Source organism: Osmia bicornis, chromosome 5, assembly GCF_907164935.1.
Source record: "Osmia bicornis bicornis chromosome 5, iOsmBic2.1, whole genome shotgun sequence".
Classification (NCBI taxonomy): domain Eukaryota; kingdom Metazoa; phylum Arthropoda; class Insecta; order Hymenoptera; family Megachilidae; genus Osmia; species Osmia bicornis.
In genome coordinates, this window is record NC_060220.1 from 10,520,067 (window position 1) to 10,532,270 (window position 12,204).

General features: G+C 40.4%; 1 protein-coding gene across 1 annotated transcript; it reads right to left on the reverse strand.

Annotated features, from left to right (window-relative positions):
- Positions 1-8,801: 8,801 nt before the first annotated feature.
- LOC114881771 lies at positions 8,802-9,908 on the reverse strand. Its single transcript, XM_029198633.2, has one exon. The coding sequence runs from the start codon at positions 9,906-9,908 to the stop codon at positions 8,802-8,804; it is 1,107 nt and encodes a 368-aa protein (XP_029054466.2).
- Between the last annotated feature and the right edge of the window lie 2,296 nt (positions 9,909-12,204).

Consider the following 12,204-nt stretch of genomic DNA (forward strand, 5'->3'; position numbering starts at 1 on the left):
ACTACGAAAAATAAACAACAATGACGTCAATATTTATTAAAAAAAAACGTTTGAAGTTGTATTCATTTATAATATTATGATTTGAAATTATAAAAAAAAATATCACATGAAAATAAAAATTCAATCCTAAAATTAGAAATTAGAAATTAGGAAAGGGTCTATTTTTAAAAACAGTGAACACGGTCCTGATCCCCACCAACATTCGAGTGGTTTCAGCCCAGAAGACAATCAAATTGCAAGATGTCGAAAGAGAAAGTACGTAAAATCGGCCAGTACAATATTATATCATTAATATTACGTTATTTATACATATATAAATTACTTTCTTTTTTTTTTTTTTTTTTTTTTTGGGTGAGACATGAAAATGGTAGCGGCTGGGAGGCAGTGTAGCCTTCTGCTCGCTGATTTAGTGATGAGTATTTAGAAGCGGGTAATGTACAAGACATCCGGAAGTAGTTCAGGAAAAATTTACAAAAAAACCTGAAGCCTGAAAGCAACTCGAAGTTGGCCTGGGGGGTATTAGCAAGTTATTGCATGAGTTTGATTAGGTGTCTTTGATGTGTAATGGGAATCTGTATTTGATCCTGTAGGGGATGAGATCGTGCGAGATGGGATTTGTGCTTGAAATTAGTATGTTAGAGTGAGTAGAAGTGTCGTATCTGGTATTGAGTGTGCGGATGACATCCATGATTCTTGGTGTTTTGGCTTCAGCGTGAAGTTTATTTGTAGAATAATCGCGGGGGCGTCCATAGATAAATTTTAAAGCTTTATTTTGGAGGATTTGTAATTGGTGAAGGTTTGTCGGAGCGGCTGCACACCAGATTTGCGAGCCGTACAGAATGACTGGTCTGATACACATGGTATAAATTTTTAATCGGAGATCTTGGTGGAGTTTAGAAGAATTTGCAAGTAGCTTGGAGGCGGCGCCGATGGCTTTGCTGGCTTTTATAGCGCGGTCTTCGATGGCCTGTTTCCAGGTTAACTTGGAGTCGAGAACGATGCCTAAGTATTTGACAGAGGGTTGCCATGGTATTGAGGAGCCGTTCAGAGAGAGCGGTGGCGGAGGATGAATGCTGCGTTTACGGGTGAAGTAAATTGCTTGGGTTTTATTAGGGTTAACAGATAGCTTCCAATCGGTAAAGAAATTGTGGATGGCAATTAAGGCTTTTTGTAGTTTGGTCTGAAGGAGTTGAAGGCTCCATGATGAGGCTAGAATGGCGGTATCGTCAGCGAATAGCGAGAGGACTGTAGAAACAGGATGCGGAATGTCTGATATGAATAAAATGAATAAGATGGGACCCAAGATAGAGCCTTGGGGAACGCCGGCTTCTATGGTTGTTAGCGGTGATTTGGCAGTGCCAATTTTAACGAAGAATTTGCGATCTTGAAGGAAGCTCCGCAGAATCTCAACTAGCCAAAGAGGGAATTGGAAATTGAGCAGTTTTGCAATCAGGCCGTTGTGCCATACTGAATCGAAGGCTTTTTCGAGGTCAAGTAAGATCATGGCAGAAAAACGCCTAACGTTGAGTTCGTGGGTGACGAATTGAGAGACTCTAATCAACTGGTGTATTGTGGAGTGAGAAGGTCTGAAACCGAATTGGCAGTCAGGAATGAGTTGGTGTTCGTTAGAATGTTGTAGGATAAGCTTGGCAAGAATTTTCTCGAAAACTTTAGAGAGAAGTGGAAGTAAGCTGAGTAGCAGCTTTCGGTCTTTGCCAGGTTTGGGAATAGGAATGACTTTAGCGATTTTCCAAGCTGACGGGAAGTAGCGAAGTGCGATGCAGGATTTGAATATGTAGTAGATTTGGGTGATAATTTTAGGATCAGCCTTTTTGAGCAGGTCAGGTGAGAGACCGTCGGGTCCCGGGGTTTTATTGGAGTTTAGCTGTTTGATAATGGTTTTGATAATAACCGGAGAGAGGAAACTGTTTAGGTTGGGGGGAAGCTGAGGGTGTGTATCAGCGTGCGGGAGAGCCAGGGATACTTGGTGTGAGATGGTGTTTTGCAGCCTGGAGTGGGCGTTAGCAGCGTGGGAGTGTATCGCTTGAAAGGAGGAGGCCAGTGCATTGCATTTTTCTGTTTCAGTGACAAGAGTGATACCTGAACTGTCACTGATGGGGGGGATCAAGGTTTTAGCGTTGGTTATTTTACGGTAGATCGGCCAAAAGGTGTGATCACGGATGGAAGCGTTTTTAATTTTATTTTCGATTTCGAGGGCTTTGAGAGCGATAATTTTCTTGTTAAGTTGAGTAGAGAGTGATTTGTAGAATTGCTTGTAGATAGGATTACCGGTACGATACCAAGAGCGGCGTGCGGAATTCCTTAGAGCTTTTAGCTTAATGAACTCAGAGTCTGGGGTGAACTCAAGTGTTTTTACTTGAATGGGAGAGGAGGTTGAAAATTTGCATCTGGTAAGGAATTTACCAAGATGCTGGATTGCGTCGTCTATTTCTATCGTAGAGTTTAGGGAGGTGGTGAGGGAATATGATTTCGTGCGAGTACCGTAGGCATTCCAGTCTATTGCAAGGGATTGAGTGGCTGACGAGGAGGTCATTGAGTTTGTTTCAGAGAGAAGAACCGGAAGATGGTTCGAACTGAGATCATCCACTGTGGAACAATGGAAGCTACGTTGGCTGTTTGTTAGGAAGAAGTCTATCGTTGACGGGGCGCAACGAGGAGCGAAGTGAGTGTAGGATGGGGGGTATAGCATAACGTAAGGAGTACTATCTAAGTGTTTTTTGAGATTGCGTCCGTTTTGGTTGTAAGTGGGGTTATTCCAAGTCGGGTGTTTGGCATTCATGTCGGTGCCAATTATGAAAGGGAAGCGAAAAGACGTGAGGGTGTCCAGAATTTTGTCTGTGAGCTTAGATAGAGGTGGGCAGTAAACGGAAATAAAAGCCAGATTGGGGTGTTTGACTTTGACGGCAACTGCTTCGATATCTCCAGTATCTGGCAAGTTAATGCAGGAGAAGGGGATGTTTTTGTGGATAAGGATCGCCACACCGCCATACCCAGAATTGTTGGGACGATCGGTGCGGACTGCGACGTAATCTTTGATATAAAAGGAATCGTGGGGTTTAAGCCATGTTTCCTGTATAGCGGCGAGAGCTATGTCGTTATTATGTAAGAAAGATTCGAGTTCCGGAATTTTGTGTGAAATGGAACATGCGTTCCAGGACATGAAATTGAGTGTAGGGGAGTTATTATTAGCCATCGAGAGCTACGGCGAATTCTTGCAGGATTAACAATTTCTCCATATTAGATTGGCATGAGGTTAATTTATGAATGAGGGAAGTTATAAGGCTAGTCATTTTCTTGATATCGATCATTTGATCAAGTTGGAGAACCGCACGATTAAGGTTTTTTAAATCGTCCATGAGAGTGTTTGCTGAATTTACAGGAGAGGAATTGGCAGACTGTGTTACGATATCGGCGTAAGAAGATAGCTTGTTGGTGTTCAAGGTTGTAATGTTTTTAATATGAGGTGGAGGGGTAGTGATTTGTAGAGCAGGGGTGGGATAGGCAGGTTGCAACCCTGCGTGTGGGGTAAGAGGTCGAGATGGTGCTGGTGTGTTGGGTATAGAACAGACTTGAAGTGTGGGTTTTCGTTTATTAAGGAATTTGTCCAACGCGGGACATCCTGAGAAGTTTGCGGTGTGGTCGCCGCCGCAGTTAACGCACTTAGGAGGATCGTTGGGGGATTTAATACAGTCGCTAGTTGCGTGAGCAGCGCCGCATTTTACGCATCTGGCTGCACGATTGCAATTTGCTGACGGAGAATAACTGACAGCGAAAGCATTGGGTATAATTTCTGCGGTTGTAGAATTTTTCCCAGTAAATCCTAAGATGGAATAAATGGTTCAACTTGGCCACTTCACCAAAAGTGGTGCCGGGTTGGAAGGAAAGCTTGAAAATAGCGAAATTTGCTGTGGGTTTGCCCGGGAGTTGCTGGCAGTTAATGATATTGAGACCAGATGTTTTAAGTTCGGCAGAAATTTCTTGGGGAGAGATTGGAGGAAGGCCTTTGAGAATCATGGTGAGCGGTTTCTTGTTTTTAAGTGAGTATGTATGGAATTGTAGGCCTTTGTCAAAGAGGGACTTTTTGAAATCTAGGAAATCTTTAGTGTAGAAGAAGTTGAGGCGGACTTGGCTGCCCAGGTACTTGAGGTGAAATTTGTCGCCGATGGAAGCTTTCAGCTGGCGTGCCAGGGTAATAACGCTGTGAGCCTCAGCGTCGATGAAGAGGGGAGGAGGACGCTCCTTATCGGAATTAGGATCTTTAGCCGGATGTGGTTGAGAAGAGATTGAGGTGGAAGGGGTAGGGATAGAGGTTTTCGCATTGGTGAGAAAGAATTTGGAGTTGAGAAAGGAGAATCGGTTGGAAGTGGGAACGTTAACCTGAACTTCAGGGTTGGTTTCCATTTCGGCCTCCGGGTCGGTGTCCAACTTACTCCGTTTGGCAGCAGCTTGAGTCCTTGGATTTACTGGCATGGCCGTGGATTGAATGGTGGTCGATGCCGTTGAATTGGTGAGCTTTATTTGCCTAGCCCATTTGGCTCGTTTGAAGACGAGGGTCGATTTTGGCGCGCCGGTGGCGCGCGCCCGGACGTGTCCCTTGATCGTTAAACCAATGTTTAGCTGATCGGGGAGAAGTGAACGCGTGAAGATTTAGCACTGTTACAGCTGTAATCGCGAGCTGCAATTTGTTGAGGGATACGATCGGTTGCAGGAATAGCGATCCGCACGGTCCGAAGGTTCGTCCCAAACTCAAACTACAGTGAGAAGTAATGTGAAACTACAGTCAAAAGTGATCGAAACTACAGTGAAAAGTAGTGAACAGAATAATGTGAAACTACATTGACGACGAACAGAATAATGTGACGACTGAATGAACAGAATAATGAAACTACAGAACAGAATAATGAACAGAATAATGTGACATATATAAATTACTTTCTTTACAGATGGAAGTTAATATTAGGGCAGTGGTGGAAAAGATTAAAGAAACAACAACAGATACCACAGGAGATAAGATGGGAGAAAGGAAAGTAGAAAAGAAAGAGGAGTCAACGAAAGGAGATAAGATGGGAGAAAGGAAAGTAGAAAAGAAAGAGGAGTCAATGAAAGGACATAAGATGGGAGAAAAGAAAGTAGCAAAGAGAAGTTGCCGTCGATGTCGGAAGTAAGTAAAAAACATTAATTTTTCTATGTAATAAATGTGGCAGAATTAGATTTACGTGAAACGGAAATCATTTCTACAATAGTAGCAAATGAATTTCCACGCTTATTTTTTGTTTTTTAATAATGTCACAATTATTGCAAAATTCATTATTATATTTCATATGAAAAAAATGATAAAATTATTGAATGGCATACGTCGCGGCGGACGCCACGTACGACGAGGAGGATGGGGCGGAAGAGGACGACGGGGCGGAAGGGGACGACGGGGCGGAAGGGGACGACGGGGCGGAAGGGGATGACGGGGCGGAAGGCGACCTGTCATTTAAAATTTTTTAAAAAATATATATGAAATTATAAAATATCCTAATTTAGTAATTAATAAAAAGTTTTATGGTTTGTCACACATGTTGTATTGTTTCATTCTAGGACCTCGATATCGACTCGAGCTGATTCATTGTTCTGATGATCACAATTGTAACAGATGTGAACAGCGTGACAGAAATTTAATACGTTGCGGCAACTATGCCTTACTTGTGGCTTTATTCGCGTATTCGCGTTTGTGGTGTCAAATTAGAATTTACATTTATCGACCGTGATGATAACGTGGTCAAATATACCATAAATGCCACTGACGGAGAATCATTGAACTATTCTTACGTCTATTTTACGTCTGATGCGTGCAAATCGTAGAATCGATTTTACGTCTTCTAGAAGTGATAAATTGTGAACAAGCAAATTTCAGTGATATTGTGCTAGTTCAAGGAAGGTCAGCCTGGTGTGCTATCGGTGAAAAAACCATTAAATCGTCTAATATTTGCTAAAATGCAGCCGAACGCAGCATTCGGCAGCCATGTTGTTTGCTTTACAACAGCATCTGTCTGAATCTTACAGTTTTACGTTATTTATATATAAAATACTTTCTTTACAGATGGAAATTGTCAAAAAAGATGAGGAGGAGAAGATAGAAAGCAAAGCTGAAAAGAAAGAAGAAGAGAAACAGAAAAAAGAAGAAAAAGAAAAACCACAAGAAAAAGAGAAGCCGTCGTCGTCAAAAGTAAGTAAAAACATTAATTTTTCTATGTACTTTCTCTATGCACTTACAGAAAATACGATTTTTCTCAACGTATGGTGTTTATTAGCGTTAAAGCGGACCAGACCGATCTGCAGCGAAGTCTACCTGTGTGTGCTGTACCCGTGAAAATTTCATTTGTGCAATTATCGAGTCTCTCTCGCGCATGGCGAATACGTGCATGCTTTCCGTTGATTGTGTGAGTGCACACAACATACAGGTGCACAAGGAAACAAAGCTTCTGTGGGGGCGACGGTCAGGTTGGCTGGTTTTTGTCAAAATAGTCATGGCCAACGTTTTTGGGCCACATGGTACAACGACCATGAGAGGTATGTGTATTTCTTGAGAATACCCCAAAGTTTCTCCTTGGACCGTACAGGGAAACTTTTCGGTGGACGGGCCTGCCTAGCACCCCCTTGAAAAGGACAAGCAGCACGACGGTCATTCGGTCGAGTACGCTAGCTTGTGCCGGTCGTGCGAAAGATTTCTTCACAAATAAATATCTATGCAGAATATAGTGTGTCAATCATTTACACACCCACGCCATCACTTCACTTCAAACAACATTTTCTCAAGGGAAAATGTTGTTCAGAATCACCCCAGCTACCACCCCTTGACGGGACCAACGCGAGTTCTGGGACACCCTGTATATCGTAATTATCTAGTTAATAGTGGACAGGAAAATCCTCGAAATATTCCTGATAGACGCAATTTTCAAAGACTTGAGGAACATTTTCAAGACATGGAAGTTACTATCAGTCGTGAATATGGAAGGGCAGGTCGACCTCGTATTCACTGGAGAAAAGAGGAACGTGTGATTGCACTTGCGTATGTTCATTCCGTTTTGGGTTTACGTAACTTTGCACGTAGGGTTGGTGTTTCGCACATGACTGTGCACCGTGTTGTTTGAGATAAAGGACTACACCCGTATCGGATTCGGGAAGTGCAAGCTTTTCAGCATCAAATTCGCTCCATGAGACGCAAATTTTGTCGTTGGATGTTAAGAAAATTAGATTACGATCCACTATTTCTTCGAAATGTGCTTCACAGACAAAAGTAACTTTTCCAACACAAGTATTAAAATTTCGCAGAATACTAGAATCTGAGCATTTGGAAATCCACACTCAATTAATGTGTGGGAAGGGAACATTGGGAACCATATTATCGGTCCTATTTCTTTTCATAATTCTTTGACAGGAGCACGTTACCTTAATTTTCTTCATTCACAATTCATAAACCGGTTAAGACAAATCATATCAAATTTATTTTATGCATGATGATACTCCACCGCATTTTATTAGACCGGTACGTGAATTTTTATCAGAAATGTTTGGAAGTACGTGGATAGGCCGTAGACCACCATCTCACTTGTGGCAGCCTCGATCCCCCGGCCTTACACCTATGGATTTTTTGGGGGGGGGGGACAGTAAAGCATATTGTTTACCGGTCAGGCCAATCAATTACATGTATGCAACAATTAAAATTACGAATTGAAAATGCTTTTCGTCGTGTGGAGTCAAAAGTTCGCAACAATTTGAAAGAGAGATTAAGTATCTGTCTACGCAATAATGGTAGACACATCAAAGCCGGTGATCAAGCACGATTATTAAGATGCGTGAATGTCGATGGTTCTGTCCTGTGGCAAAGAAGACGCTCAAGACTCAAACGGCAACGTTAAAAACTTTTAAGATCGTTATTCAGGTAAAGGATTCATTTGCGACCTATGGTTTCTTTAAGACTTTTGTTCCTCCAAATGACTACTATACGACGCAAAAAAAAAAATTTGACCTTGAATTTCTTCGTTAAGGTCAGGTCGAGTACTTTTGCGGCTACTTTTTTTTACAGATCTCCACCGATTCAAAACTGTAGAATCAACTGGTAAAGTCATGACAAAACATTTTATTACACCCTGTACAAGCCGATCCTTTTCTACTTAGTAGAAATGAATATGGACTCGAGTGGATTTAGGTCTGAGAATGTGCTTCATGTTTGGTTCTACTTACAAATGTGAAAGTAGTTTTTCTGTTTTGAATAATATTAAATCAAAATACCGTTCCTTGTTGACCGACCATTCACTCGCCTCTTTGCTAAGAGTAGCAATTAGTAAAATCTCAGTCCATATTTCGTCACTTGTTGACAAAATGACACGACCACAATGCTCGCATTAAAAATTGTGATTATTTATTTTTTTTCTCAGAATAGAAACCTTTATTGAACTCCAATAGGCACACAGTCATCATTTTATGTACACCGCAGTTCACCAGAGTCCATAACTGCGACGCGCAGGTTGGAAGATAGTGGGGGAACTTAACGAGCTTCGAACTCCTACTGTGGTAGGCGCTTCAATCGCGAGTTTAATATACAGGGTGAAACAATAGTACGGTTGAATAGAAAGAATACAGAATGATACACGTGAGTAAGAAGCCGTGCGCGTCTGCACACGTTCAGTAGGTGTTAAATATTTTTAAAAAAATATCCGTATATACATTGATACGCTATTTACATATTTACAAGGAAAATTTAAAAAATATGTACTCCGAAAAAAAGATCTTTAAATATCACTGTCATCTTCGGAGTTATCGGGTTGATCCACCCACTCACCAGCACCTTCGTCGAGAATGGTATCAGTGACATGGTCGATTTCTACGAATCTATTTTCTTCAGTGGTTGTATGGCGAATAAAATTTTTCCACGATTCGGCGGTTACATTCTCCACGGCTTCGTGCACCAATTTTTCCACATCAGAAAGTTTGTAGGTGGTATTCCGCGCCCTTACATAATCTTTGATCTTTGCCCACGCTAATTCGATGGGGTTCAGCTCGCAATGATAGGGGGGAAGGCGTACCACAGTATGGCCATGCTGCTTTGCGTATTCATCGATGACGTATTCATATCGTCGATATTTATACGATAATTGTAACAACTGTGCTTTGACATACTGTGGTTCAACCTGTTCCCCCTTACCGACTAGCCATGCGATGATGTCATTTTTTTTCCACCCCATGGTTGGAAATTTCTCCACTTTAATACTGTGATATGGAGCATTGTCCATAACAATCACTGCCCCATCTTTTAGCATGGGCAAAAACCTCTGAAACCAGGCGAAAAACGTTTCGCCGTTCATTTCGGCATGGTAGTCTTCAAGATTTTTTTTTGATTCGAAGCAGAGTAAGGCTCCAGGTACGAATCCATCGGATGACCCGACATGTGCTATGATCAAACGTTTTCCTTTATTTGCGGGCGACGGTATGCCCGTGGACAGGTTCCTTCTTTCTGCATTCGCGGGGCACGTTACAGAAGTATCCACCCAAAGCTTCCTTCTAACGTCTCCTGCGTTAACCCATGATTCGTCGAGATAATATATAGGCCGTCCTTCAGCGCGATATCTTTGGATGTGCTCTATGTACTGCTGCCTCCAGGCGATAATGTGTTCCTTTTCTATGAGCGCGTTATTGCGCGCGCGAACGATGTACTTGAATTCCATTCGTTTTAATAGCCTGTATAGCGATGATCGGGTAAAAGTCGGAAGCTCGGGATCCTCGTTCACGGCTATCCAAATTTTAGGACCGTTCGGAATTTCCCGCCGCAACCAAAATTCGTGTACTTTTCTCCTTATGGCCAGTATGTCATGGTCGGACGTCTTTTCCAACACGTTCATACGCGGCCTCTTTTTGTATGGGGACGTAACGGTTCCCGTTGCCTTGTATTCAGAAACAGCCCTAGAAACTGTCAGTTCCCAATTCCAGTTTGTTTCGATATCAATTGCATAAGAGGTCTGTACCGCATATTCGGATGCTCCACCTTCAGACTTTCGTAGAGATTTACGATCATCATCTTTTGTGCAGATCCAACGAACTGCAAAGAGAACAAAGTATGATTTCAAATATACAGATTTTATGTAAAGAAAAAAGAAATGTTTCGCACTTATGGTATCGAAATGCCGAAAATTTAAAAAATTTATTAACATTATATATCTTCATAACGCGAGCTTACCTTTCCCGATGGATTTCTCTTCGTTGGAGACTGACCAGATGGTCCCGGAACTCCTTCCTCCATTTCACACAGTTTTTATACGATAAATAAATACAATAAAATAAAAAATATGAAATAAAAAATATAAAATATAAAATATAAAATATAAAAGAAATACTTACAACAAATAATATAATACAGAAACAATACACTCCACAAGAAAAGAAAAACAACAATAAAACACGCCCCGACTACCTATAAAATAAAAAATATGAAACAACAAATATAAAATATAAAATATAAAAGAAATACTTACAACAAATAATATAATACAGAAACAATACACTCCACAAGAAAAGAAAAACAACAATAAAACACGCCCCGACTACCTATAAAATAAAAAATATGAAACAACAAATATAAAATATAAAATATAAAAGAAATACTTACAACAAATAATATAATACAGAAACAATACACTCCACAAGAAAAGAAAAACAACAATAAAACACGCCCCGACTACCTATAAAATAAAAAATATGAAACAAAAAATATAAAATATAAAATATAAAAGAAATACATACAACAAATAATATAATACAGAAACAATACACTCCACAAGAAAAGAAAAGCTACGACAAAACACACTCCGACTACCTATAAAATAAAAAATATGAAATCTAAAATATTAAATAAAATATGAAATATACAATATAAAAAAAGGAATAAAATATAACATATAAAATAAAATATCAAATATAAAATATAAAATATAAAAGCAATACTTACCCACAAATAATGCAATACAGAAACAAATACACTCCACAAAACAAATACAATACACTTGAATAAAACACTCTTTGGCTACCCGATAGACGCTCCAAATGATGCGCTTTCGCGTAGATTCATCGCGTGGAGGCGCCACAGCGACGCTGTGCGCAAGCGTATGGAAGTAAGAATTTCGCCAATCAGGGCGAAGATGCGCAAGAAAGAACGAAAACTGGTCTTTCTGCAGTTATGAACTCTGGTGAACTGGTGTATATGTACATATATTCACAGTCGTGCGAGCCGTGTGAGGCGTACACTGAGTTGCATTGAACTTGTCGCAGTGAAGTTGGCTACAAATTCACTAACACATTTACGCCGCAGCGTCGGTAAACCGATCTCGCCATTGGATGTATTTTGTCGATTTTTCCTCTACTTTGGACACTCATATTATTAGATATCAACACAATTTTGTTGAACCATGACCAGACCGCGCTGCATTGGACCTTCCTCTTTCGAATGAGCCCTCACCCAGCCCCAAATCTTCTCATATAAGGACGAAAAGTGTACTCCCGTAAACCCCTTTCTAGGCCCATTTTTGCCGGTAATGTCACCTCGCTGCATTACCCGTGTCTACCCCCTTAATCGAAAAATTTCATCAATACGTTAGTGGAAGTTTCTTTCAAAAGAAAAATCAGTCATTATAAAGCAACGAAGCGAAAGTGCAGCATAAGTACATAAAAAAAACATAAGGTTTATAGCAAGCTTAACATTTTCTATTGTATTATGGTAATCGCTATATCATAATTTTGTTTCCTTGTTGTATTATAGGAAAGTAAAATATGCAATATCGTATAAGCGTGGACCAGGTGCAATAGTTGCAAGAAACCTGATATGTATATAACAAATTAAATGAGGAATCAAATTGTATTTAATCCATTTTTCATTGTAATGACCACTCAGAGAATAAAATTATAATAGTTGTAAGGAATAAGAAATAAAACTAACAAACCGTTAAAGATTGAAATTTCTTTATATCCTTACAATTTAACCTAACCAATTTTCCTCGTATGTCTTCGGATTTACGTATTGTAATTGTTGGAATAATATTATAATGTGTATACAAAAACGAATCTCTATGTTGAGGGACACTGACCATCAGACAAAGGCCTACCTCTGTCACCAGAGTGGATAGGTTTCGAGCCGTACCAGACCTA

Excerpts from the sequence above, each read along its gene's own strand:
- LOC114881771 (XM_029198633.2), bottom strand. The coding sequence starts at position 9,908 with ATGAACGTGTTGGAAAAGACGTCCGACCATGACATACTGGCCATAAGG.